Raw genomic sequence first — 27,314 nt, 5'->3', positions numbered from 1 at the left:
GCCACTCCAAATTGGCATCGGTTCTGAAAAATAACTTCGTTTGGCCTCGAAAACGAATATCGGGGTCCCTAGGGGCAAAATTGTAATTTTCTCAATTTTTTGTCGAGTTTTCAGTTTTCAGCTGTACTAGTCTCAAACATGTGTGGCCACTCTCAAATGACGTCAGTCTTGCAAATTAGTCGTAATTACCCTTGAAATTTTGATATCGAAGTTCGGTTCCAATATCGCGACCAAATTTGCTCGTTTTGAAGTTTTAGGGCCTCTCACTAACGGGCGGCTGTTTAGGTGTTATGCGTATTGACCTGAGGTTGTCCGAGTCGTGATAGTCTCGAATTTCGGGAGAACGTGAGGAATTATCACTAGTACCGGAGGTTGCGATCGTTCGGACTAAATTCAGGATTAGTTTGTCAGGCATACTTTCGGTCGTGCGAAATCACCCGCGATCCGATCATACGTTACTGACCCTAACACATCCGTCATTTTCCTAAGATCGGCCCATATTGGTCCAAAATATCCCTTCGACGTTTCTCGAAATCGGTACTCAACCACGATCGGTTCCTCGGTCCACGTACCGGTTCCTATTTAGCCTTTCCCATCTAGTTAGTATCCCGTGATTGATCAAGTCCGGGCGAGATTTACTAAAATCAAACGAGAATTAATGTACACTTTATTGATCCCGGTAAAGGGTCAAAATTCAGGATGTTACAAGAAATCTCCAATTTTTTCAAAGATTGTGGTAGTTTGCCTTGAATCTCAGCCAGACTACCGCAGCTACTTATGCAAACCTCTCGCAACCCCTTCGAGCTCGACAGATTAGGCAACTTCCGTAAAAATTCACAGGAAGAAATCTCCAAGTTTTCCAAAGATTGTGGTAGTTCGCCTTGAATCTCAGCCAGACTACCACAGCGACTTATGCAAACCTTTCGCAACCCCTTCAAGCTCGACAGATCAGGCAACTTTTGTAAAGATTCACAGGAAGAAATCTTTAATTTTTCCAAAGATTGTGGTAGTTCGCCTTAAATCTCAGCCAGACTACCGCAGCCACTTATGCAAACCTCTCGCAACCCCTTCAAGCTCGACAGATCAGGCAACTTCTATAAAGATTCACGGAAAGAAATATTCAATTTTTACAAAGATTATGGTAGTTCGCCTTGAATCTCAGCCAGACTACCACAGCTAATTATGCAAACCTCTCGCAACCTCTTCAAGCTTGACAGATCAGGCAACTTCTGTAAAGATTCACAGTCATCAATCTTCAATTTTTCCAAAGATTGTGGTAGTTCGCCTTGAATCTCTGCCAGACTACCACAACTACTTATGCAAATCTCTCGCAACCCCTTCAAGCTCGACAGATCAGGCAACTTCCGTAAAGATTCACAGGAAGAAATCTTCAATTCTTCCAAAAATTGTGGTAGTTCGCCTTGAATCTCAGCCAGATTACGACAGCAGGATACATGAAGACTTCTTAGTTCGTTTGGATTACTTAGATCAGGTAGGATCTGCAGCTGGTCAAAGCCTGGAAGCCACAAATGTTGTGATTTGATCCGAGCATATACAAGAATTGCCTCCACATTTAATTTATCGCAATGACTTATTACAACCTGTCGCTTACCCATCAAGCTTGATAGATCGGGCAAATTCAGCAAAGAAGGACATGAAGAAATATGCAAATAATCCAAAAACCGTGGTAGTTCCCCTTGAATCTCGACCAGATTAAAACAACCCCATACATCAAGATTCCTCAGTTTGTTTAAATTGCTTAGATCAGGTAGTATCTTCACCTGTCCAAGGCTCCAAAGCTTCATATTTCGTAGGTCCTTTAGACAACCAAGGCCTCGAATCTCTGCAATTGCAGCGCCCGAAATGTGGAGAGATGATAGATTCGTCAACTCCGATAGATCCTCCATCGAGCAAAGTGAGTTGCAATCTTCCAAACGTAAGGAGGATAAACTTGGGGGAAGACTCGGGAGGCGACACAGTTTAGGGCTCGAGAGGCTAAGTGACTCGAGTTGAGGAGGGAGGCCTGTTGGTAAGGTGGTAATCCCGCACTCGAGGTCAAGTGACTTGAGTTGAGTAGGGAGGCTTAGGTCTGTTGGTAAGGAGGTCTCACAATCAAAGCATAGGGCCAGAGACTCCAGATTGCTCAAGTTCCCCATCCACCGTGGTATTGGATCTTCCACTGGCCCATATGATTTCCCATCATAATTACGTCCGCTAAATCTCAGATCCAGTTTCTTTAAATTAGTGAGGTTCGAGAGATCTGGAAACGTGTCCATGCACAACTCCTGCAGCCATAAATCGATGAGACTTTCAGGAAGCCTCGGTGGTAGCGCGTATATATCCACCCCAACCAATCTCAAGATCCTCAGGGATTGATTTCTGGAGATGCAATTGCCAATATTCACATGGTAACGCTTGCGAGCAGACATTTGGTAGGCACGTATTTCTTCGAGCTTCTCAATCGTCCAAAAGGCATCGGGTATTTTGCTTATGACACTATGCTCCATCTTCACTAATTTCAAATTTTCCAATTTTCCGATGGAATCGGGTAGTTCTTTGATCCCCGTTAAGGATATATCCAACTCAATCAGCGATTCCAAATTCCCGACTGTATCCGGAAGCCTCTCCAACGATATGCAACCACTCAGAGATAGGTATTTAAGGCTTGCAAGATCTCCACCCAGCTCATTTGGCAGCCTCTGAAGATTCTTACAATTGCTCACATATAAGGAAACTAAGCGTTTCAACTGACAAATCGATCTATCAATTTCGATCAATGATTGACAGCTCGATAGGATCAAACGTTCTAATTTTGAATGAGCAGAGAAGTTGGGGGTTCTCTTCAAGTGTTCACACTTGGACAGATCCAGAACTTTCAAATTCTTCATCACCTGTAAAAGAAAAATTATGTAAAGATTACTTTTGAATCTCATAAGACGGAATAATAAGTGTTGTCTAGCATATGAGATACCTCCATGTGCCTCCACCCCTTCCAATCATCTGTGATTTCACTGGAAGATAGATCAAGAAAAACCACATCCTCCATGGAGAAATTTGTAATGTTAAATGTTAGGGGAATACGATGCCACGAAAGCCATCGTAATTGTGGAAGGAGATCTGAATTCTCATTAGCTGGAGGAACATTTGATGTCGATTCGTGCCAAAGAAGCCTCGCTTCTGCACGGAAATTTTCCATCGCACCGCCCACTTCAAGGAACCTTAAATATGATAGGCTCTCAAAGCCCTCATAGGTAAAGCGATACTGCCGCCGATTGTCCAAATTGAGACGTAAAGCTTCAACTTCTATTTTCCCCTGCCCAAAGGTAAAATTTTAACACAAAAAAGTTGAAGGGAAACACATTAATTCAATTCCACTATATTTAGCGGTTCCCATCATTCCTGTAATCATAAAAGAGCAAAAATTTAGGCTGAGGAAGTCGTAATGGTGCTAGACAACACAAAAAGTAACTAGCTTTTTTTTTTAAAGGAAAAATCCATAAATACTAGGAATTTTTGTTTTTTGACCGGGGGGAGGGTTACCTTATGTTTCCTTAGCAAATCCAATCCTTCCTTAGGATCCCACACCCTACTTTGGTTCTCTATTTTCATGTTACTTTCTTGACGAACTATTTCTCTTCCAAGGTCTCTGAGTTGGTCATGCATCCACACTCTGTTATGCTCTTCAATCTTTATCAAAGACATGTTCTGCAAAACTTCCATAGCTACTTTCGGAAAAAAAATAGATTTTTCCCAAAAATAAACTATAGTGTCTTTGTCATATCCAATGAAAAAACAAGCTATATCGAGGAATATATGTTGTTGCCGAACTTCTAATGCATCAAAACTTATTTTTAGCTTACTCTGAACATCCACATGAGGAACCTTTTCCAACGTTTCCAATATGTCATCCCATCTTTTCTTTTCAGTGCGAGATAAAAGTGAACCTATGACTTCAAGAGCTAGTGGAAGGCCTCTAGCAATGCCTATCGCCCTCTTGGATTGGTCGATATACTCAATCAAAGGAGAGTCTCTTCTGAAAGCATGTTTGCTAAAGAGTTGAAGAGATTGATCGCGATCCATGCCCATAAGCTCATAACGGTCGTCCACTTTAAGAACATCAAGAACTTCTTTGTTTCTGGTAGTAATAATAAGTTTACTCCCTTTACCAAACCAATCACGCTCACCTACAAGTGCATCCACGTGATTCTTTTCATGCACATCATCTAGAAGCAGGAGGACTCTTTTATTAGACAACCTCTCTTTAATTGTCTGAGTTCCTTCATCAATGTCTTTTATATCCATGCCTTTCATTTTGAGGATGCCCGAGATGAGTTGATTCTGCAAGCAGTGAATGCCATTACGTTCTGACACTTCTCGAATATCGCGAAGAAAGCAATAATTCTCAAAGTTGTGTAAAAGCTTATTGTAGATCATTTTGGCAATAGTCGTCTTTCCGATGCCACCCATCCCGTGGATTCCTATAATCCGTGTTTCACTTGTCCCAGCACCTATCTTTTCCATGATTGCATCCACACGGTTGTCGACACGGACCAAGCAGTCTGATACCGCTAGATAACCCTTTTTCAACTCGCTGAAAACCTTATGGGTAAGTTCTTTTGCGAACTCTCCTTCTCGCCTAGCGTTTGTTGGAGGCAAAAGACAATGAGTTAGAAAATTGTGTTGAATTAACTATGTTCTGACAAGACCAAATTAAATTCGGAATGTGTTCTTCAAGGATTTATTCCATTGTAGATGAATTAGCGTTGGTACTTACAGTTAATGAATGAAATAAACTGGAAAAAAAATGATGCTTGGAATAAAATGGGACAAAATTGGGATTGTGCCATTACTTAGCGAGATTTCAGCAGTATAACGTCAATAACACAGAATTCAATTTAAACAGGGCTAACACAAATCTAGAAAAGAAACCTGAAACACATCAAGTTTTAATGGTACAAGGTACATGAGATGGAATGCTTAAAGCAATCACCTGTTCTCCTTCTTGCTATGCAGGTCCCATCCGTTTATTGCTCCCACTGCACTGAGAGCATCCTTCCACCCTTGAATAGTCTTTTCGTCATGTCGCTTCTTGTTTTCATGTGCAAGAAAGGCCTGTGCATAACCCTCTGTTTGGTGTCGCACCGCTGAAGGCGCCACATCATAAAAAATAGGGGTGATCTTTTGTCTTCCAGTTTTCTGGCACTCGACCATCTGGACTAGCTCCTTGAGACACCATACGCTAGAGGCATAGCCTTTCGAAAAGATAGGTATTGAGATCTTCGACTGATTAATTGCTTGGAGAAGTTCTGGGGCAAACTCTTCCCCGACGCTGAGCTCTTTGTCATCCTTAAATGTGCGGATTCCCGCATCATTAAGACTAGTGTAAAGGAAGTCGGTAAAACCTGCTCGAGTATCTGATCCATGGAAGCTTAAGAATACTTCATAGTCATGTCCTGGTGAAGTAGCCATTCCTTGACCTTCTGTTGAAGTGCCAGAAGAAGAAGCGCCTCCTGCTGTTCCATCATTTTCACAGATGCGTCTTTTTTTCGCCCTCCCCTCCATTGATCTCACTTGATCTTCTCTTCAAGGAACAAAAAAATCGAAAAGTACAGCAGCAAAAGCAGTGGCAACTCCGAGATGTAAAAAGTTTAGAAGCCAGAACTAACAAACGGAGATCTCTGTGGGTCATTAAACGTAGAAGACAGGATTGGCTACATATGCATAATAGAGCGGAGGGCCAGTTTTCTAGAATTGGTCAAATAAGAATGATTCATTACAGCCTGTCAAAGTGGACAAATGCAAGTTTTTTTTCAAAACCAAAGTGGTCCCTCCCAACTCAATTCTTCTCTTTTATCTTCACCGTCATAACGCAATTGAAAAAAACAGGGAAGATACAATTGCGGAGTAAATAAACTAGTGGAATTCTAAAAAGACTTTTGAATTTTAATAATCTTTGTCTTTGTGGAGTTCCTGACAACACCGCGTTGCGATGAATGCCCCCGCGCACTTGCCCGCGGGCGCGTTTTCCGCTTGTACATAATTGTAGGGGTCACTTTCGGGGTTTGGGTGTCGAGTCGGGGCTATTTTGGGAAAAACACAGCCCCCCACGTCTGGTCATATGAGTTGCTGTTCCTGTGCCTGATCGCGGAGATTTTCTTTGACGTTTTTGTTCTCCCACACGCGCAGATAAAATGAATTATTGGTGTGATTCCTTTTTGTTTTGGTCGATGTGTGAATTCCTTCTTTGAGAAATCTGGTTCACGGACTGTTCGTAGTCCAAGTCTTCGAATACTTTGACTTTGCCCTTCTAGTTCTGTGACACACATCTCCTCCTCCCCCTCCCCCCACGCTGTTCTTTTGTTTTATTTTTTCTTTGGAGAGTGGTAGCTATTGCAATTTTTAATCTAGTGATTGCATTTCGATGCAAGGCAAAACTATATGTATACGGCAATTTCGTAATTTTCATTTAGTTAAATTAGACAGTATCAACTTTTCTGATGATTGATGACACGATTGGTTAATTAGACTATTTAAAGATCAAATTTTCTCTGAACATATGGTGTTTATTTTGTAAGTATTTTTCAAGTTTCTACGTCAATTTTGTGGTAACTGAACATTTTGTGTTTCCCCATAGAAAATAGCCACTTCGCAACTAAAGTTTCACGATACTGACCCGACGACAACCAACATAAGCAGCAGCTGCCAAAATCATCTTTTATCAACCGTTCTTTAGCCAACCAAAGTCACCCGTAAAAAGTTGGCACGTACAATATCATAAGCTTTTCAGAGTCCGGATTATGATCAATCCAATGATGAATAAACCGAGCATCGCTTCCCCTCCATTGATCTCACTTGATCTTTTCTTTGAGAAACGGTTCAGAGAGAAAAAAGTTCAGAAGCCCTACTTATCAAATGCTGCCGGCTAAAAAAAAAAATCTTTTATCGAATGTTGGCCGCCTATCAATCAATTATCAAAGTAATAAACCCACTAGAGACCTCAACCGTCGTTCACGGCGAAACCGGCCCGCAAGAATCCAAGGAAAATCTGGTTAAAAGCAAAGTGATAATGAAAAGACATAAAGCAATACAAGAAAGAAAAAGAAGATGGGTCATCCTAATGTGGAAAAGAAGACCCGCCACTGCTTTAGCGCACCTTTGTGTTGTCGGCAAGATTTTTTCCCGTGCCCAGAGGAATTTACTTTCATAGTTATATTCACAAAAATTTGTCATTGAGATCTTGTTTTACCATCTTCTTTATTTAACTCAGGGTCAATTTGTTTGATGAAAAACCATTTTTGAGAAAAAAAAATTCCATACTTTTTCGGTATTTGAATTACGTAAAACTATTCGATCAATGTAAAATGTTTACCGTGGACTAAAAATAATAAGCTTAGAGAATAATGACTTGGTAAGAAGGAATCGTTTTTCTTGATTTCTTGCTGTGTGTTGAAGTGAGAAGAATATACTTCAACAATGCTCAATTTTTCTACATTCCCAAAAACACGATCACTTATAATACTTTACAAATATGGTTTCCTAATCGTATGTTAGGACCTTTTTCGCTCTGACACCATATTGACATGGTTGTATCCCTGCTGAAATGTCCTCCCAAAGCCACTACCATGAAGCTCTTGTATAATCTATTCGTGTAAAGAACCTTATGGATACATAACTGATCACCTTTGCACTACTTACTTCCTGCAACTTAGCTATATTGTGGCTGAAATAAGGATCAGCCTGATACTGATTTTCGCCCTAGATTTAGAATGGTGGTGGAATGAAAGTGGAAGTTGCAGATTACCGTGGAAAGATGCATGCCAAATTTTATTTAAAATGGGAAGCTAGTGCGGAAACTTCACTTTGAGTGAAAAATGATGGCAAAACCGCGGAAGGTGCCGTTTGTGAAGCTTAAATTGAAAGGCATTGCATTTCTATGGAAGAGACATGAGGAGCAACGTGCACGATAAGGCAAGCCGAAAATCAGCACTTGGCAACATATGAGGGTGAGATTGCAAAAGCAAATTGTGCCTGTTGATTATGCCATGGAGTTGTAACTCCGCTCACTAAAGCAAAATTCCATGTTGTCGGAGGACTATATGTAACAGTCTGAATTTTCGATCCTTTTTCCGGAATTTAAGAAATGAATATTTTGGCCAATGCACTTATAGTGAGATCTCACTCGGAAATGCGCATTCACGGGATGCTAACCTTAGGGGTAAGGCCATTACGGGACTGAGTTCGCACGACCAAAGAACTCGACCTTGGTTCGACCTTCGACCATAAGGATTGACGAGGGAATGTTTTGAGCCAACAGAGACCGGTCTATTTGATTGATCGTGTCTAAAGGGAACTAGTGACAGACCCTCGCAATTACATGACAATCGAGGTCGCCTTGGTTCGAGCAAACTTAAACGTGATTTGACTTAGTGTCGGTCACGGGACGAGAGCGCGTAATCCTAATGAGCCACCCGTTAGCAAGAGATAAACTAAAGTCGCGATTGTTCGATCTTAGTCATTTCTTGGAATTCGGGCTCGGGAATCGAGAATTTTGAAAGTGACAATTTTGAGCGACCAATGACGTTTTTGGCTTGGCCAACCTTGGGGCCATCCCTTTCTGCAAAAAAATGGGTTTCGGTTCGGGACCGGAAAAATTATGATTTTGCTCCTCTGGACTCCGACGTCGATTTTCGAGACCATATGAGATTATTTTTCGAGGCCGATGCCATTTTAGGGTGGCCACGCATAATTGAAGTGTGTGCGGTCGAAAAATGAAATTTCGACCCTAGACCGGAAAATTATGGAAATGCCCCTGTGCCCAATTTTCACTATTCCCAATTTTAAGGACTGGATTAAGTCGGGGGACTGAGAAATACCCAGTGTGGCCGAAAAATTGAAGGATAAGAATGCCCCTTCCCCTTTTTGGATAATTACATGTGTGCCCTTTGGCTTGTTGGATACGATTTAGCGTGAGCCGTCGAATGAGGATATGATTAAATCTCGGCCATTGGATCGGAGGGGTAGTTGGAATGGTATTTTAGTAATTTCCGGAGTCAATCATTGGGGGTAGAATATTTAAATCTATTTTTCTCTCTCTCCTCTCTCATTTCACTCACGCTCTCTCTCTCTCCTCACCCCACCCCCACCGATCGGCACACTCTCTCTCTCTCTCCCCTCTCCCGTGCGTGAAGCCCCCCCTGGCCGGCCACCAGCTCGCCGCCGCCGGTCGCCGCCCAGCCCAGCCGTCCGCCGCCGCCGCTTCTTCCCTTTCCCGGCCAAGCACCATCACCGTCCGCCTCTCCCCTCTCTCTCCGTCTTTCCCTGTTTCGATCGGCCAAGCTGCCGCCGAGCCACCCAAGGCCGTCCTCCCCTGCCCTGTACGTCACCATCGCCGCCCCAAGCAGGCCGTGAACCGCCCGCCAGCCACCCGCCCGCCGTGGAGCAGCCGCTCGCCCACTAGGCCGCCGGCGACGCTGCTGCTGCTGCTGATGCTGGTCCGGCTGTTCCAGCCCTGTCCGGCCAGTTTGTCCTGTTTTTCTTAGGTAAGTGACACTCCCAAACCCTCCCTAGGACCTCGGGTATTGTTGGACAGGTTTAGGTCTCGGTTTGGGTTTGGGTAGTTTAGGGGCTGTTTAAGGCATGTGTAAGGGGGCTGGATTGCGGACTGTTGTGGACTGATTCGGTGACTAATTATGTGTGGTTTAGTAGGCCCGGGTGAGGCTGAGGTGTGGTGGACCGACTAGGGGCTGAATTGCTTGATGATTGGTAAAATTATGCTTTGAATGGACTCGTACATATAATTGTGTGATTAGAGATTGTTGGCTGATTTTCGAGTGATTGTTGCACTAAATGTGGCGTGATAGTGTGGTCGTGTGCCTCGCGTGTGTGTGGACGTGGATGTGGTAGTAGTGGTGTGATCGTATATTGGGGTTGCGTGTTAAATGTGTATAGTCGTGTGGTGTTCGTGTGACGAGAATGTGCATTTGTAGAATGTGTGTGAGGCGTGAGGTTGTGTATGACCGTGGGTGTGGTTGGCCGTGTGTATGTGTGGTTTGAGTGGAACGGGGATACAGAAATGTAGGATTGGTTGGAAAAGATCCGTCCTGAGGCGTGTTCGTTTACGCGGGACGATGTCGTCCCTGACGAGGTGACAATGCCCGGCCCGACGGGGTGACGATGCCTGACGAGGTCAGAAGACCGTTGGCTTGATGCGTTTTACGCGGGCGCGGTAGAAGGAAAGTGTGTGTAGGATTCCGTCCTGAGGCGTGTTCGTTTACGAGGGACGATGCCGTCCCTGACGAGGTGATGATGCCCGGCCCGACGGGGTGTCGATGCCTGACGAGGTCAGAAGGCCGTTGGCCTGATGCGTTTTACGCGGGCGCGGTAGTGGTGGAAAAGTTGAGAATGAGCGAGAATTGGCTTGAGGTGCAAGGTTTGCGAAAGTGATGCGTGGTGTGAGTCAGTGTGTGAGTGTGTTTGTCTCGAGTGCTATGGTGCTCGATTATGGGGTAAAATACTGCTAGGCACGGTATGGGACGTGTCCAAGTAGGTTTTGCTTTATAATCGAGGCACAGGCACGACTGTGGTTTATTGCTGTGGTGTGTTGGCTGTGTTATTGTCTAACGTGCGGGGACGTGTATGATGGATTCCAGGTAGGGTCGTGTGTGGTTGTTAGTTTGATTGATTGTCGTGTGTTATGCGTGTTTTCGTCTGGCGGTACGTGAGAGCCTATGTGGGGTTTGGGTTGTACACTTATTGAGATTCGTCTCATAGTTGTATAATCCACAATTTCAGACCCCCAGCCTTAGACCCAGGAGGCCCGCCTCCCCTTTTTGAAGTTTGAAGAGCCGCCCATGGTGTCCAGTGGAACTGCAGGTGATCCTCCGGAGCAAAAGCCAGAAGATTCAGGAGCAGGTTGAAAGAGGGCGACCATTAGGTTTCCCTAGGGTATTTTAGGGGTTGTATAGATAAGTAGAACCGTAGTGAAGCTAAGTTAACCCCACCCTTGATCTTTTGATGTATCGGTGGAATTATGGATGTTTGTTTTGCTGGTTGTATGTAAAGTGGTTTGTATGCTCGGGATGATAGTAATGTACATTAATGAATGTATTGTTCTTTGTCTGACTTGTTGAGCTACCCCATCGTCGTCTTTATAGTCAGGGGTTTTGTTTTCGCTTCCGCATGTGTTTTCTGATGTTTGGGTTGGGTCAGCGATGTTCCTGGGACATCGCGACTATTCGACCGGAGCAGGGAATGTCGCGAGCTCGATGGGAGTTCGGGGCGTGACACTATGCATCAGAATTCAATAACCTTTCCATCAGGGGCTTGAACGGATAGCTGGTTCGAAGGTATTTCACAAATTGATTTGAAAAGCAACCATCATCAAATCAGGCTGAAAAGTGGTGACAGATGGAATACATCATTCAAGACGCCAGGTGTACTTTATGAGTGGTTAGTGATGCCAAACTTCCTGATGCGCCGACGACCTTTACAAGTCATGACAGAGGTACTTATGCCTTTCTTGAAATCATTTGTTGTCGTTCATTTCAATATTTTCATTTACAGTCGGAACCGGATGAGCACTAGAAACATTTGTGTCAACTCTGATGCAAGAACTTGAAGGAAATGGCAAACCCCAAGACATCCAAACCAATGTACAGACATTCATTTACATATTGATATATAGATTGTGAAGGAAAAGATGTTGCAGATTAGTCAGGCTGGTACTATACTACTATTATTACCACTCCACGTCGAAGCCTTTGAAAACAGTTCAAGCACATCCAGAGATCTTTAAACAGAGGACCACGAACTTACAAGCCAAAGAGTATTTACTTAAAGTAAGGTGTTCACAGCAACCCCCCAAAGTTTTAATCTCTAGCAGCTTTAAGCCTTCAACGTATTGCGACCCATTACCTAGTGAGATAGTACACGACTAGGAAAATCACCACGAATGATGCAACAAGAGAAAGCATTCTCCGGCTTGATTTCGTCTCAAACACCTGATGCAAAACCAACCAAAAAGAAACTATTACCCCGTTTACATAGGGGAGTTGCAGCATAAAATCCATTGATAGGGATAATGACAATAAGCTTACCATTTTAAAACGATCCATCGTTCCCGACAGAACTCCCCTGGAAGAATCCATCTCATTGCCCTGAACAGATATAAATCCCTGTTAAGTAAACTATAAAGCCAATACAAAGAACTTGTTCGTTGGTGTGATATTGAAAATCCTGCATTAAGTGAATTAAAGAACCTATAGAAAGGACTTGGGGTGCTGATTCATACCATTCTATCCAACAAGCGGTTATGGGTCTCCACTTCTTCATTTATATCACCAGACAACTGTTGAAGTGACAAGCATCAACAACTGGCATTGAAAATAAGAAATGGTAGAAATAGTAGGGCATCCAAAAATACTTTCGTTTTCTCTCTGAAGTGGAAGAAAAATTCACGATAAGACATGCTTCTGATGATATAAAGGACAGTGCTGCATCTCAGATGACATGACAAAAAGGATACACTATACGAATTCCATCCCTATATTGCTAGTGAAATCCACATTTTCTTTGTCGTGCCATACTTCTCTGGTTAAGGAGTGAAAACTGCATGACTATAGACGAAGCTTCATATGGCATTGAGCAGTTTAGTCCAAATTAAAAGATCCCACAACAACAGAATATCACTTCCAAATACTCACTCTCTTCAGCAGAATGACTCTATCCTGCAAGCCATCCATTGCTCTTTCATTCTCATGCTCATTAATCTCATGAGAAGAGTAAGAAGATGATGCCCTAATGCCACCTTCTTCAATGCCATCAAAGAGAGCAGCTCTATTGGCACGAACGTCCCTACAGACAAAATGTATTATTCAACATAGCAAGTTTAGCAAGTCGATATGAGCCCATGAACAGCTAACGACGAGGCTTGATTTCATAGAGGTCAAGTTAAACCATAAATTAACTAAGTCAGTTCGCACGCTAAATAAACAAAGAATTACACTGAAGATGCATACAGATGGAAACATCACTCTGACAAGGTGTCAAAGCAAAGAGACATGATTTGGAGAAACTGTAAACATCATAACTTCCTCATAGATATTAGAAATAGCAAATTTATCACGGAAACTGTATCAGCAACACTTTGATGCAAATACAAGACAAGGACAGTGACCAAATGAAAAATTATATTGTGCCTTGACAAGCTTCTTATCAATCAACAGTGTATATCTCCCAGAATTAGCTTTGCAGTGCATGGACAGTGAATCAAGAGTTCAGACCTTTTTCAATAACTTAGCACCAATTATTCATACACTCCAATCAGTACGAGCATTCATCGTTTTCTCTGTTCATGTCAGGAACGCAATCAAGAATTTCACCATTCAACTGGAATTTTTATTCACATGCCAAAGGAACATAATCCAACAGAAAAATTCTAGAGAAAGTTAAAAAAAACCTATTTTAAGCAACCTAATTTTCAAAACATTAGAAGTCATCCGCCCCTCTTCCCATAGCAGAAGCAGAAGCAGCAACGACAACAACAAAAACTATTAGCCCATTAAGTGGCCCCACAATATGAATCTTTTGTCACCATTGCCTTATGTTCAATATAGTCTTTTATAAGCTCTAATTGCCTCATACTTCTCTTATAACCTCCTTTCATGTATTTTAGGGCTTCACCTGCCCTTCAACCCAAGTCTCCATCCATTAATCACATGACCCCTCATTGGAGCACCAGAGGTCTACGTTCTACGCGACCAAATCATCTCAAACGAGCTTCAGTCTTGCTCAATGGAGCGACTAGTACTTTTCCTCAATGCCTCCTGAGTTTACTTCATCTCGTTGGCAACTCTCTTTTAACATCTTGTGAAAGCTGGTGTATTCAATTCATTTCTAATTTTGTTTCTCTTCGTGTGCCTAAACTACCACTGGGGCATTCCCATATCCACTAGACTCGTTTTGTGAACATGTCGGTGTTTAATTAGTATCCCGTGCGATGAAGCATTGTTGGCCTCGCCGCAGTCAATCAGTATTCGACAGTCGCACAAAACACCGAACACTTTTCCCCACTCCATCCATCGTTCTTCTACTCTACGGCCAAGATATCCATCTCTTGCCAAATATATCCTAGATGTTTAGCATGTTCACTCTTTGGGAATTCTGATCTCTAATTCTCATCAAATGTTGTCTGAACTTCTACTGATGCATTTACACTCTTAGTATTCTAGCTTCGACAGATTTAAATGAAAGTCCTTGGATTCCAACATTTCCCTCCAAAGTTCTGAGTTCATCAGTTACTCTTGCTTGTGGTTCATCAACAAAAATTATATCACCTAGAAAGCATATACCAAGAAATAAAACACACCAAGAAACACTTACTCTTGCTTGTTACACATAATTTATTTATCAATACTTCCCCATTCGCTAGGTCTCCTACGGTCCAAAACAAGAATTAACATCTAGAAATAATAGCAAAATTCTACGACAGCCTGTAAAAGAGAAGTCTATAGAGTATTTTTGTTAGAATTACAATTTTGACTGTGTCACTGTATGATATTACGATACTAAATCAGATTTAAGATCTCAAATTTTTCCAAAATTAATTTTAAACAAGATCATGGCTGGACCCCGCATTGAAAACCGTAAAAATGGTAAAAATCAAACAAAATCGTAAAGTCGTACTAACTTTCATCTTTGTCCACTTTATGAAGTTTGTCCCGAAAAGAGTAAAATATTGAACTGAACAAGTTGAGTTCACATTTGAAATTCTTAAAAAGAAAATCGAAAGACTAAAGTAAATGAGTTTTGTGTTATATCTATCCTAATTACAGTAGGTGAATCCAGAATTAGGCTTTCGTATACAAACATTTCAATGTTTCAACCAACAAAAGTCTGCTCCATGAGTGTCCTTTATGACGAGAAACAAGGAGCAGCAGCTGCGATGATGAAATAGTGCTTTTCGTTATGAACTTTTAGTATCATTATGGACTATTAAGCTTACTTGGCTTGTCTCTCCAAGGAGCTTTACACATGAAGTTGAATGAGAAAACTGTGTTTCTATCATGTTTTTTCTTTTACCTATTACATTTACTTGGTTTATATTAACGTTTTGGCTTTTGGTGCTTGTTACAATTTCGTACAACTCGATTCACAATGATAGGGATGACATGTTTTAAGCTATTTCTTTAGTAGTTTGTCCACTATAATGATTATGAACTCCGATAGCACCATCCAATTTTACTGGCCATACCCTGATCTCACTTGAAAAACAAAAAGCAATTTGAACAGCCTTGCTTGGGAGGATATGTGCTCCATGAAAGTAGGCACTTGACAAAGTTCACCCCTATGAGGATTTGATGAATAGCAGACACTAACAAAAAAGAATATTTTCGTGTCTAAGGACTAGGATATTTGCAAGACCAACAACAGTCTCAAATGATTACAAAAAAATATTCTTGAGGCAAAAGTATTTCAAGCTTACACTCAGCTCACTCCAACTGCTTGAACTGAACTCACCTAAAATTCCAACCAATGCAAGTTCCGATCTTACAAACAGTTAAAACTATTTACACTCTTATACAGACTATTATTGTCCAGACTTAGTTCTCCATATTGTCGACCGGAGTATCATTTGGTTGGCTACCATTAGGATTCAAGTCATCAATTTTTTGGATGATCCTGCTTGTGGTAATCTGGGGTAACATCTATCGACTATACTGCCTAAGAAACCGATGTCTCATGAAACACTCAAAATGTTCACTTTTACCTTGGATCAGCCGGACAACGACAAGCATTGACATTAAGCAAAACCCGTCCGAACAATTGCCCCAACAACTGACGGTAGCACTAGACAGAGCAAGCAACAGTAGTTCATTTCAAGCACCATCTCAGCCCCAACAAGCTAGCGAATCCAACGATTTCCAATTCAACGCGCAGTAAAACCAATCAAAACAGGTTCATTCAAATCAGCAAAGGCCGTGACAGCAGCAAATGGCGAATCAAAACAGCAAAACACCAACCTTCTGGTATTCATCGCTCCCGACAAAAACAATCCGCCGCCGCCGCCGCCCCTCGGACTGCTCACCGCCGCGGCTTCAAAACCCTCGCGATTCCCCGGTCCCTGCATCACGATCGTATCAGCAAGCAAACGTCAGAGCGGCTGCAACCCGAATCGCGCCCCGGTCCCGGCGCGGCGGAGTCGAAGCGGGGCACGGCGACGCCGGCCGGCGGTCGGGGAGCAGGGGAAGGGCGATCGGTTGCCGGATCCGATCGGACCGACGGCGGCGCCGGGGCCGGTAGGGCTACGGAGAAGCGAGCTCAGATCTGATAGAGAGAGAGAGAGGGAGAGAGGGGGAGGGAGGGGCCTACCTTTGGAGGGGAAGACGGAAGCTCCGACGAGCTGGTGCGGAAGGTGGTGGAGCTCGGAGGGAGGCGGAGGAAGGCGAACCACCACCGCGTCGAAGATAGGCTGATGATTATAATGTGTCCTCCGGTGTGTCCTGGGTGTGACGTCATCGCGGGAAATGCGTTCGTCATCCTTTAATGCGCCACGGTTTTTGTTTAGCAAGGTTACGTTCGTTTGGGTTAATACCACGAAAAATTTCAAATTTATATATCCGTAAGAAATTTATCTCAAATTAATTTTTTAATCACAAAAAATTTCAAACTGATACCCCGTAACAAATTTACACCAACGCGTCGAAGATAGGCTGATGATTATAATGTGTCCCGGGTGTGACATCATCGCGGGAAATTCATTCGTCATCCTTTATTGCGCCACGGTTTTTGTTTAGAAAGCCTATGTTAATTTGGATTAGTATCACGAAAAATCACAAATCGATACACGTGTTGAAAATTTTTTATTCCGAACTGATTTTTTGACCAACAAAAATCCTAAACTGGTACACATGTGACAAATTGACTCGGAACTAATTTTTTAACCACCAAAAACCTCAAACTGATACATTTGTGACAAATTCACTTTCCTTAAGTTTCTGTTAAATTAGATTACTACAAAAAAAAATTACAAATCGGTACACTTGTGACAAATGGATGGTAAAACTTAAAACCGGTACATCATTCAACTACCGCGTGTCATTTAACAAAACAATTTAACCGTAAAATTTAACGGAAACTAACATAGGGTAATTTTATCACAAGTGTACCGATTTTGGATTTTTTTTTTGTCAAAAAATTAGTTTGGGGTAAATTTATCACAGGTGTACCAGTTTGGGATTTTTCGTGGTAATAACCCTATTTATTTCTCGAAAAATTAGTAATTTGAAAATTATTTTTTTAAAAATGATTGTTTGTATCTGTCACTAAAATGAATGAATTAAGACTATCATCATTGTTTTATGCAAATGTTTATAAATAAATTATTATCGATAATGAAAATATTTTTTATTGATTAATTATATCAAGTAATATAAGTAATCATTTTTAGAAAAACGTTTTCAAAATCACTCATTTTCCGCGGAACAAAAGGAGCCTAAAATTAATCATAAAATTCCATGTATTATCCATTTGTCAAATACGAGTCCATTCAAAATGTACCCGAGCCAATCGGCACGGTCTGGCACGACACGACACGATTGGACTCGTGCTTGGCACGACCACTCAATGTGAAGGACCGTATTTGGTTGGGCCCAGTAGGTAAAAGGGGGCACGCCAAGCGCGACACTTGTCCTCTAGGGCCACTACCCGAGAACTGGTCCGGGTGAGCCTAGGCCAACCCGGGGTTGAAAGTTTTTCTCTTAGCTGAGTCTACTGATTAAGCTCATGTGGCATCGGGTTAAAAAAAAAATTAAAATGGGGCCCCAGAGGGCAGTGATTGTTTAACCGTGTTTCGGCCAAAATATTAAATAGATGAAAATTTTCCCATAAATTAGAGGTCTCTCTCTCCTTTTTATTTTCATCAATCTCTCACAAATTCTCAAAAATTCTTACTTTCTAACAATTTTTGACTTTGAGAGTGAGTTGAGAGTTAGATTAAAACAGAAAAAAAAGAAAAAAAAGAACTTCTGACTTTGTATGCACAATTTCCTCCCTATTTCAATCTTGCAATGGATCACAACCGCTATCCAACCCACTTCCTAATTGACAAGTCCGTGACTCCAAACTAGCAGTGGCGCTACGAATCCTTCACTGCCCCTGATACAGAGGAAACTCCCCATGTGCTTGCTCCACTCGGGCAATGACAGAAATTCCACGACAACGACGACGGGACACAGCAACCGGATAATTATTCAGAAATGCAAGCCGACGGTGGACCGCCACCCCTTCTCGGGGCGACGGTAACACCCCTCCCCTCCACGAAACCCCAATCCCCGACGCGAACAGTCAGCAAACTCCAAATGATGCAGTGCAAACTTGGCGGCAACCAACGTCCACTGTTTGGAAGACATTGAAAATCAAGGTCCTCCTCAATGGTAAGAAGAATGCGGTGTGCATGATTTGTGATCTAAGTTATCCGTCGAATCCGGAGGTGGAACAGGCCACCTGAGGAGGCACCAAGAGAAACTTAACCTCGAATGTCCATGTCTAGGCGAAGCTCTGCTAGCGCAATGCGCCACACCGGCAGCCTATTCAAGTACGACGAGGCGATCAAACCACAGCTAATTGCACGTAATACACTTGCTGCCAAGCCTTAAGCTTCCATATAAGGCGCGATGCAAGCGCTGTTTAGGCTCGTGTAGTGGTTGACAAATGAATTGGACCGAACTTAACAATCAAGATGGTGGTGAATTGGTTGTTATAAGATTTTATAAAACAACACTTAGAGAATGAAGCAAAGTTTACAGACTAAATATGCTGTGTAGACCAAGTATCATTTATCAACAGCTATATGGAGTAAGGGGTTAAGAGATTCCAAAATAATTTATAGTGACTCCACCTTTCGTTGCTGCACTCTCCATCTTTAAATTTGACTAAAAAACATATCTAGGAAAATCTAGCAGTTTTAGATCTTAGACAGCTCGCTGAGGTTGCTGATCAATGCATGTTTTTGGGCCGTTGCACTGCCGAAATGAAATCTATATTTATTCATAACTAGGTGGCCGCTATATTCAGAATACGATTTCATTATTCAACTGTCCCTAGAATGCTTCTTCTTGTTGTTGAATATAAACAGCGCAGTGATGAAGGGTGAAATAAACTAGGGGTGAGCATGGTCCGGGTTGGGCCGGTCCACCCTCTAACCCTAGGACCAACCCGCACAGTGTTGGTCCTCAATTTTGGGACCGAGGACCGCCCGTCGGTTCCATGGACCCGCCCGGGAACCGGACCGCCGGTCCAGTCTGGTTCCCGGGCGGGTCCATGGAACCGGTCCCACCAAGTTTTCCTGGACAAATAAAAAAAAATATGTGGATCAACATTGGATCAACGGAACAAAAAGAAAAGAACATAACTTTCCATACAATTCCTATACTATGATCGGTTCTATTAACCACATCATCCATAAATCAAGTGGGTACCCATCAAATGAGTGTCCAAAGATAAGAGAGCAGAGAGTTATGAGTGTCTAGTTACGTTTTTTTTTTTTGGTCAGATTTTTTAATTAAAATTTTAAAAAATAAATATATTATTATTATATTATCAGTCAGGTCCGGGTGGGCTGGTGGGCGGTTCCACACCGGGAACCGAGAACCGGACCGATACCCACCGGTTCCAAAAAATTGGAACCGGGAACCGAACCGGTCCCCTTGGAAACCACCGGTTCTGGTCCGGTCCCAGGCGGTCCTGGGCGGTCCTGGGTTTTTTGCACACCCCTAATATAAACTGGTTGAATATTCGAGGAGCTAGAACAAATCCCTTATTTTGCAAAGCCAATTCTTAGGACGCGGTATTAAAAGGATTGGCTTCGCGTGTGGTATAAGCCAAACCAATGTGACTTGGAGGTCAAAATCTGTTGGGGAAATATGCTTCTCCGAATTTGTAGAAGAAAAGAAACTTCAACTTCAAACGGGATAAACAATAAAGTTAGACTTTGAGATGTGATATAACTTTCTTTAAAGAATTATTTGCCCCACAACGTTGCTAATGGTTACCGGCAAAAATCCTCCAGGATACAACAAAGTCTCAATGAGAATACCAAATAGCAATTTTGATATTTCTCCAGGGTCTTTCAAAGTAAACAATTAGAAAAGATGGTTGTATATATGTTGGAAGAAATGAAAAATTGTTGTTCTTAATGAACAAAAACATTGGAATATTTATACGTTGAACAAACACAACCTTTTGAATGTAAAGAAGTTATATACAAACAGACACGACTTTCCAAAGGTTAAGAAGTTATGTCCGAATAGACACAACCTTCCAAAGATTGTAAAAGCGCCTAATAACCTTTAGGCAAAAAATAATAAATTCGAAATTAAATTATTAAAAAATAACCGCCACTCTATTGCGAACAGTCACATTGTTTCAATATGACAAAACAGTTATTTTATAATAATAAATTCGAAATTTAATAAATAAATAAAAATGATTGTTGATTAGTATCAAATCTCGTTCACGTGCGCACTCACATCCTTTCGATGTGGGACAAGGCACCTTGTTGTTTGTTTTACAAACAAACTACCAACAATCCCCCACTTTGTTTGTAAAACAAAATTGAAATAAAACGTTAAAAATATACGGCCAAAATTTCCGTGAGATTAATATACATGCATAAAGGTGTCTTTCGAATTAAACCTTTGCTTAGTGCAAGTATCTTAAAACTCTATCAAAGTGACAAGTAGCTCGACTTTAAACTTGTACTTTTAAATAATAGAATCGGACATACCACACATATAATAACCTCTTGTTTCAACGAAAATTTTTATATTACTCAGCACTATTATGATCATGTGCTTGTACCTGTTTCATAAGTTCTCTAGAAAGCAATCCCTACTTTCGTAAAAAGCGGCACCACTTCTAAGCTCATATAAATGAAGTATCTTTCATGTGTTTCTATTACTAATAACACATTTGAACCATACTTCATTAAGAATTTAATTCAACCTATAAACGTAACAGATGATATTGACTTCTCATGTCCGGGCTCATGTTAGTATCAAACAATCACTTCAGTAACTTGTTTTTACCCAGTAAACCTTGTAACTAGTGATGTTCTAGCAAAAGGTCGAGTTACCATTACTTGTGACTTTAATTAAAGGGTTTCAGTCCCGTTTCTTGTGAGGTCATATTTACCATGTCTCTTGGTAAAGCCTTTGTCAAGGAATCAGCTAGATTATTGCTTGACCTCACGTAGACAATTGTTACGGTACCATCTTTAATCAATTGTCTCACATACTCGTGTCTTAGACTAATATGTCTAGACTTATCATTATAAGTGCTATTATAAGCTCTAGCCAAAATAGCCTAACTATCACAATGGATAGAAATATGAGGCATAGGACTAGGTCATAATGTGATATCCAACAATAAATTCCTAATCTATTCAGCCTCTTTCTCAATTGCTGCTAAAGTAATGATTCAAATTCCATAGTTGAGTGAGTTATACACATTTGTTTCTTGCTCGTCCAAGAAACTACACAGCCATCAAATGTGAAAATCCATCTAATAGTGGATTGTTTATCACCCGCGCTTGTAATCCAATTAGTATCAGTGTATCCTCCTAATACAACCGAATAATTATTATAGAAGAGTCCCAAATTTTAGTTCTCTATAATAACAAAAAATTCGGGTAATAGCTTTCAAATGTTCTATACTTGGATTACAAATATATGTACTCAACTTACATATAGAATAAGCAATATCAGGTATAATACAATGCATCGCATACATTAAAGACCCTATAGCGCTCACATTAAAGACCCTCTATCAGGAATCAAATGGAATACTCATTTATTTGAAATCAAGATGTTCAAATTTATTCAACATTTTTTTCAATGTAATCATATTGGTTCAAAGAATAACCCCCACTATGTTTTTAACTTTAATACCCAAGATAGTATCCACTTCACCCAAATCTTTCACTTTAAAAATGAAAGTCAGATACTTGTTACTCTCAATGATTCCAGTCATATTGGTTCCAAATATAAGCATATCGTTAACGTATAAGCACACTAAAATATCATGAAAAGAAGAAAAGTAACTTGCACATGCATTCCTTCTATTCCAAGGCCTTAGTGTCCTTTGAATCAATAGTGCTAAAAACATTTTGAAAATGGTTAGCAGAATAGAATCATATGTCTTGTTGATGAAAAGTTGATGAAAGTCATGCACACATGTCTTGGAAGCTCAGCACAACTATAGTTTGCTGCACTAGGAGACATCCAGAGACAGTAAGCCATCATAAGTACCTGCAATCATCATCGTCTTCCACTCTATTACAGAATGAAGAGTCTCAGATGACTAGGGCTAACATCAAATATAGCCATATGACCACCTGCAGCACAAGCTGGGCAGTCTTAGGCACAAGATCAGCTAGGCATCATCATCATGGCCCTCCATATGACCAAACGGCTGATATGAATAAATAAGTCAAATGGATTTTCTATCTTTTCATGAAGCATCGTGAAACGAATTCGTGGCTTACCTCGTTTCTTTATGATATTAAGTTTCTGAGAGACTCATAAACAAGCTAACCTTCTTTCACAATCCAAGCATGATTACATGCATTCAAGACTCCAACAAAAGTGATCGCATCTGGCTGTAACCCTGCTTCCTTCATCTTATTTAGCGGCACAAAGGCATCTCTTCCCGGCCATGTCATGCATAGCCAGACACCATAGAGAGAATAAAACCTTATCATAGAGTTCTGTACGAACACTTCCTAATCCAACAGATCACAGACAATTCAAAACTGCTTGCCTTGTAGTTTGTACTGGATAGTATGTCGATCATCGCATTATAAGGCTGATGCTCGTGTTCATAATCTTCCTGGTGCCCCGCCCACGTGAAGAACCGGAAGGCTATCTTCTCCCCATATCAAAACCTTATCGGCATCGCTATAGAAACCATCATCCTCGACGCCACAACCGTCTTTGGTTTGCCCCAACGAGACAACATCCGTGCAAAAACAACCGCAGAGCGACCTTGGCCGTGGAAGCCAAGCGTCGTAGGGGAAACAGGAATTCGTCAAAACTCCAACAAGACGTGGACAGCCCCCGCTATATTCGATGCGAAGACCCAGGATTCGCAATTGTAGGTACAACACTGAGCGACACAGTAGGCAGAGATAGATTGTACTCCCGAGTGAGATTGCGACAACAGTGGCCGTGTCTATGCATTCAAAATCAAATCTTCAGATTGATAATGTATTGGTCATTAAGCACCATCCGTCGAGGTCCTTGCTTGTTGTCTTTTTTTTATCACAACATTGTCCATAACTTCATTTGATGATCGCTACATCATCGGCTCGGAACGTCTTGTTGTTGCTCGACCAACTAAATGTAAAAACGGACAGTCCTCTTTCTTGGGGTTGAAATGAGAGGGATCTTGTCTCTCCAGTGCTTGTCGCCTTCTTGTCAAGACCATAGGCAATGGCTACTGCAATTGGTTCATTGAAAATACGCATGACATTGAGGCCAGCAATGACACCAGCATCCTTAGTGGCCTACCTCTGGGAGTTATTGTAGTAGGCAAGGAGGCAAGGAATGTGACAACGGCATTCTTGATAGTCGTACCAAGGTATGCCTCAACGATCTCTCACATCTCCATGAGGATCATGGATGAGATTTCCTCCATAGCAAACTGTTTCTCTTCGCCCTTGTAATTGTCGACAACCATGGGCTCGGATGGAGGGAGCGATTTCTTGCTCGGATTAGCGAGTGATTTGGAACTGCAATTTGCTCTTGCGCTCTTTGCGCAATGTTGATAGCATAGCCATGGTTGCAGTTGTTGGTCCAACGAGCAAAATTGTCATCATGAAAACATCCAGTTTCATCATGTCTTAATTCATGACTTTGATTGACTCTAACTCTATTGTTGCAAAATAATTCCTTAAAATTGTTGGGGAAATATGCTTCTCCGAATTTGTAGAAGAAAAGAAACTTCAACTTCAAACGGGATGAACAATGAAGTTAGACTTTGAGGCGTGATATCACTTTCTTTAAGGAATTATTTGCCCCACAACATTGCTAATGGTTACCGGCAAAAATTGTCACGCCCCGTACCCCACGAAGTGGTAACATCCCACGCAAAGGTCGATTTGATTGTGTGCGACGTCCCAGGAAGCGTCGCCGACCCAACGCCCAAACAGAGAGTAAAGCACAAGCGGAAGTAATAAATAATAAACCCTGACAGTATATACATGAGCCAAGGATAACCAAACAAGCAACCAACAATGATGAAAACATACCTGCACTATACATTGCTATTGAAAACTTCTTTACAAACATCCATACCTAACTATAAAAAGATACAAGTCCACACATACACAGTCAGCAGCCACGGGGGTCAAAAAGGGAAGTGGCTAGGGAGGTCAGACTAACTCAAAGAGAGGGCTACAGTCAAAAAGTTACCAGCCCTCACTACTAGCTATGGCTCAAGATAAACCTAGGGTTCCCACTCAGGGTCGGAAGACCCAGTAGTGTCATCCGACGGCTCCTCTGAAGGATGCTATGAAGACTCGGACGGTTCAGAATCCATATCTTCGGCTTGGGCTCGCTCATCTTCAGAGTCCTGCTCCAACTCTGGATCTAGGTGTAGACCTAACTCGTCGTCCACTCCCAGCTCTTCGTCAGATCCTACCTTAGCGACTTCTCCGTCCTCGCTTGAGTCTTGATCCATCGGCTCGGGTTCCGGCTCCTCTTCCATCGGTTTGGGGTCCTCATACCACATAGCGGGTATCGGATTTACATCGACCGTCTCGTCTATGATCTGGGGATCCACAATCTCACCATCAGCCATTTGTGGATCCATCAATCCATCTTGACCAACCGGCACGTCAAAAGTCCTAAGAGGTTGCCCTAAGTTTCTGTCTGCATCTCTCAAGCACCAAGCTACATATTCCTGAGTCTGATGAAAATACTCTCCCACGTTTACAAACACCATGGATCGGTATCTCACATAAGATTCCCCATTTCCTGCTGGGTATGTACTTGTATACTGATGTATCTGTATAGGTATTCCAAAAAGCGGTGGATTCGGCATCCTTATGGCTGGGGGTATGAAAAGGTGAGTTATTACAACCGTGAGACGAATCTCAATGAGTATAACCCCTAAACCTAGGCTAGGCTAACATGCATTCTCCTCACAGGCAAAACAACATAATATGCAAACCATAACCTGGACCCTCGGGCTCAAATAGAACATAAGAATTACCCTGCAGGTTAGGCAGTTTATTAAAATTCTCAAGATACGAGTGCGAATACAATGGGCACACGTGCGCCACACACATGCTCATGTTCACAGTGTTCATCTCGCATGCCGGGTCACGCATTCTATGCATGTGATGTCAATGTTATGCCATGCTCCTGATTCAATTCACACTGCACACTGTCTCAATTATTAATATTTATTACGACTCGAGTCAACACAATTCCTGACCCGGTGCGTCTAGCCTGCTTCAAAGTGCATGAGGCACAACACCGATCTCGCCTAGTGTCTCTTGCCTGCTTCAAAGTGTATGAGGCGCAGCACTAATCTCCTCACGAACCAAAGCCCGCGTAAAACACATCAGGATGGTCGTCATCCGGACGTACCGGGTATCGTCCTGCTTCAAAGTGCATGAGGACGGCATACCCCGCGTAACATGCATCAGGGCGAATTGTGATCACACATACACCCACTGCCAATTATTATCTGAACCCCGCGTAAAACGCATCAGGGTATAATTAAGTGATCACATGCTCATGGCAGGCACGCATTCTCGTACAATTTTATCACACGCCTCATTCTCGGTATTCGAAATGCGTGGCCATGCAATGCAGTACAATACACCATGCGCAACAACAATTACAAACATCTAGTCAAATTCATGCCATCAATTGGTCAATCACGCTCCGCATTGGTCGGCCACTCAGTCACACGACATGGCATTATTCAATTTCCCACAATTGAGCACAGCAATCAACAAATCATCCAGCCCGGGCATACCCGGCAGTCCAGTCACTTAATCCTCAACTAATCCATGCTCGCCCAATAAATCACCAATATTATTCTAGTAATATACCTCACCAAATGATGCTCTAATTTTTCCCAATAAACACCGACAATACTTAACCCAGTCCAGAAAATGCATTATCAGTCCTAATCCGGGTTTAGGAAATACACTCACTTAAATTCTAGGCCACGACGACGAGGAATGGCAGCCGATCACCGATGAACAGTGAAACCGGCGGCGGCGTTCCCGGCGGACGACGGCGACGGCGGTACGGACGCCCGTACGGACACTGTACGGACCGTACGGACGGCGACGTACGGCGACGTACAGACAGGCTGGAGGTCGCGGCGGCAGCAGCTCGGCCGATCGGGCTCCGGCACGGCGGCGGCTTGCTTCGGCAGTCCTTTGGCCGGACGGAAAGAGAGAGAGAGAGAGAGAGAGAGAGAGAGAGAGAGAGAGACGGGGTGAGGGTGGTGACGCTGGTGGGTGGTGGTCGGACGAAGCAGCAGCAGCGGCGATGGCCGGCGACCAGCAGCTCCGGCGGCGGCGGCCTTCCAAGCGGCCAAGAGGGAGAAGCCGGCGGAGGAGGAGGAGGAATTCGGGAGAGAGGGAGAGAGTTCTGGCTGAATGGGAGCTGGGAGGAGAGAGAAATGGGTCTAAGCTGGTCAAATATTGGGGGCTTAGAGTGCCAAGTGTCGCCGATCCGGGCAATTGACGAAAATGCCCCTAATCTAACGGTCCTCATTCGATCCTATCCAATAATTGAGGGCAAAAGGGTCTTTAGCCCCCAATAATTGAGCTGATAATCCAGATATAATTACCCCAAAATTATCCCAAAATTCGAAACTGAAAACGGCCCAGGGGCAAAACGGTCATTTTTCCGGTCCTGGGGCGAAATTCCAATTTTTGGCTATATCAACCCCAAATGGGTGTGGCCAACATAATATGGCGTCGGAATCGCGAAAATAGCCTCTTAAGCCCTCGAAAATCGACTGCAAAGTCCTGGGAATAAAATAATATTATTTTTCACTTCCGAGCCAAAATTCCAATTTTTGACCGAAACAACTCTAAATGCACGTGGCCACCCCAAAATGTCATCAGCCTCGAAAAATAATCTCATACGGGCTCAAAAAGCAACGTCGATGTCCAGAGGGGCAAAATGGTAATTTTTGACTTCCGGGTCGAAATTCCATTTTTCGACCGTACTATCCCCAAACGTGTGTGGCCAGCACAATATGACATCAGAATCGTGAAAATAGCTGTA

General features: G+C 42.4%; 2 protein-coding genes across 3 annotated transcripts; both read right to left on the bottom strand.

The window, feature by feature from the left end:
- Positions 1 to 712: 712 nt before the first annotated feature.
- On the bottom strand, positions 713 to 27,122 carry LOC115667060 (disease resistance protein RPV1-like). 2 transcript variants are annotated; one of them, XM_056304000.1, is made up of 5 exons: positions 27,117 to 27,122; positions 4,991 to 5,346; positions 3,541 to 4,636; positions 2,972 to 3,313; positions 713 to 2,891 (listed from the first exon to the last, which is right to left on the bottom strand). In XM_056304000.1, exons 2-5 carry the CDS (start codon positions 5,209 to 5,211, stop codon positions 1,137 to 1,139), a joined length of 3,414 nt encoding a protein of 1,137 aa, XP_056159975.1. In that variant the 5' UTR covers positions 5,212 to 5,346; positions 27,117 to 27,122; the 3' UTR covers positions 713 to 1,136. The 2 variants fall into 2 exon arrangements, with proteins under 2 accessions (XP_056159975.1, XP_056159974.1); XM_056303999.1 differs by lacking the exon at positions 27,117 to 27,122 and having other exon boundaries at positions 4,991 to 5,599.
- Positions 11,641 to 16,553, bottom strand: LOC115677560 (bet1-like SNARE 1-1). Its single transcript, XM_030600740.2, has 6 exons — positions 16,369 to 16,553; positions 16,020 to 16,120; positions 12,702 to 12,852; positions 12,290 to 12,346; positions 12,096 to 12,155; positions 11,641 to 11,999 (listed from the first exon to the last, which is right to left on the bottom strand). Exons 1-6 carry the CDS (start codon positions 16,534 to 16,536, stop codon positions 11,910 to 11,912), a joined length of 627 nt encoding a protein of 208 aa, XP_030456600.2. The 5' UTR covers positions 16,537 to 16,553; the 3' UTR covers positions 11,641 to 11,909.
- Positions 27,123 to 27,314: the final 192 nt, after the last annotated feature.

The sequence above is a fragment of the Syzygium oleosum genome, unplaced genomic scaffold (assembly GCF_021117445.2).
Source record: "Syzygium oleosum isolate NSW1041296 unplaced genomic scaffold, Sole_v2.1 Sole_v2.30, whole genome shotgun sequence".
In the NCBI taxonomy this organism is placed as follows: Eukaryota; Viridiplantae; Streptophyta; class Magnoliopsida; order Myrtales; family Myrtaceae; genus Syzygium; species Syzygium oleosum.
The sequence above is the reverse complement of the archived record's forward strand: the minus strand, read 5'-3'. Positions and strand labels throughout refer to the sequence as shown.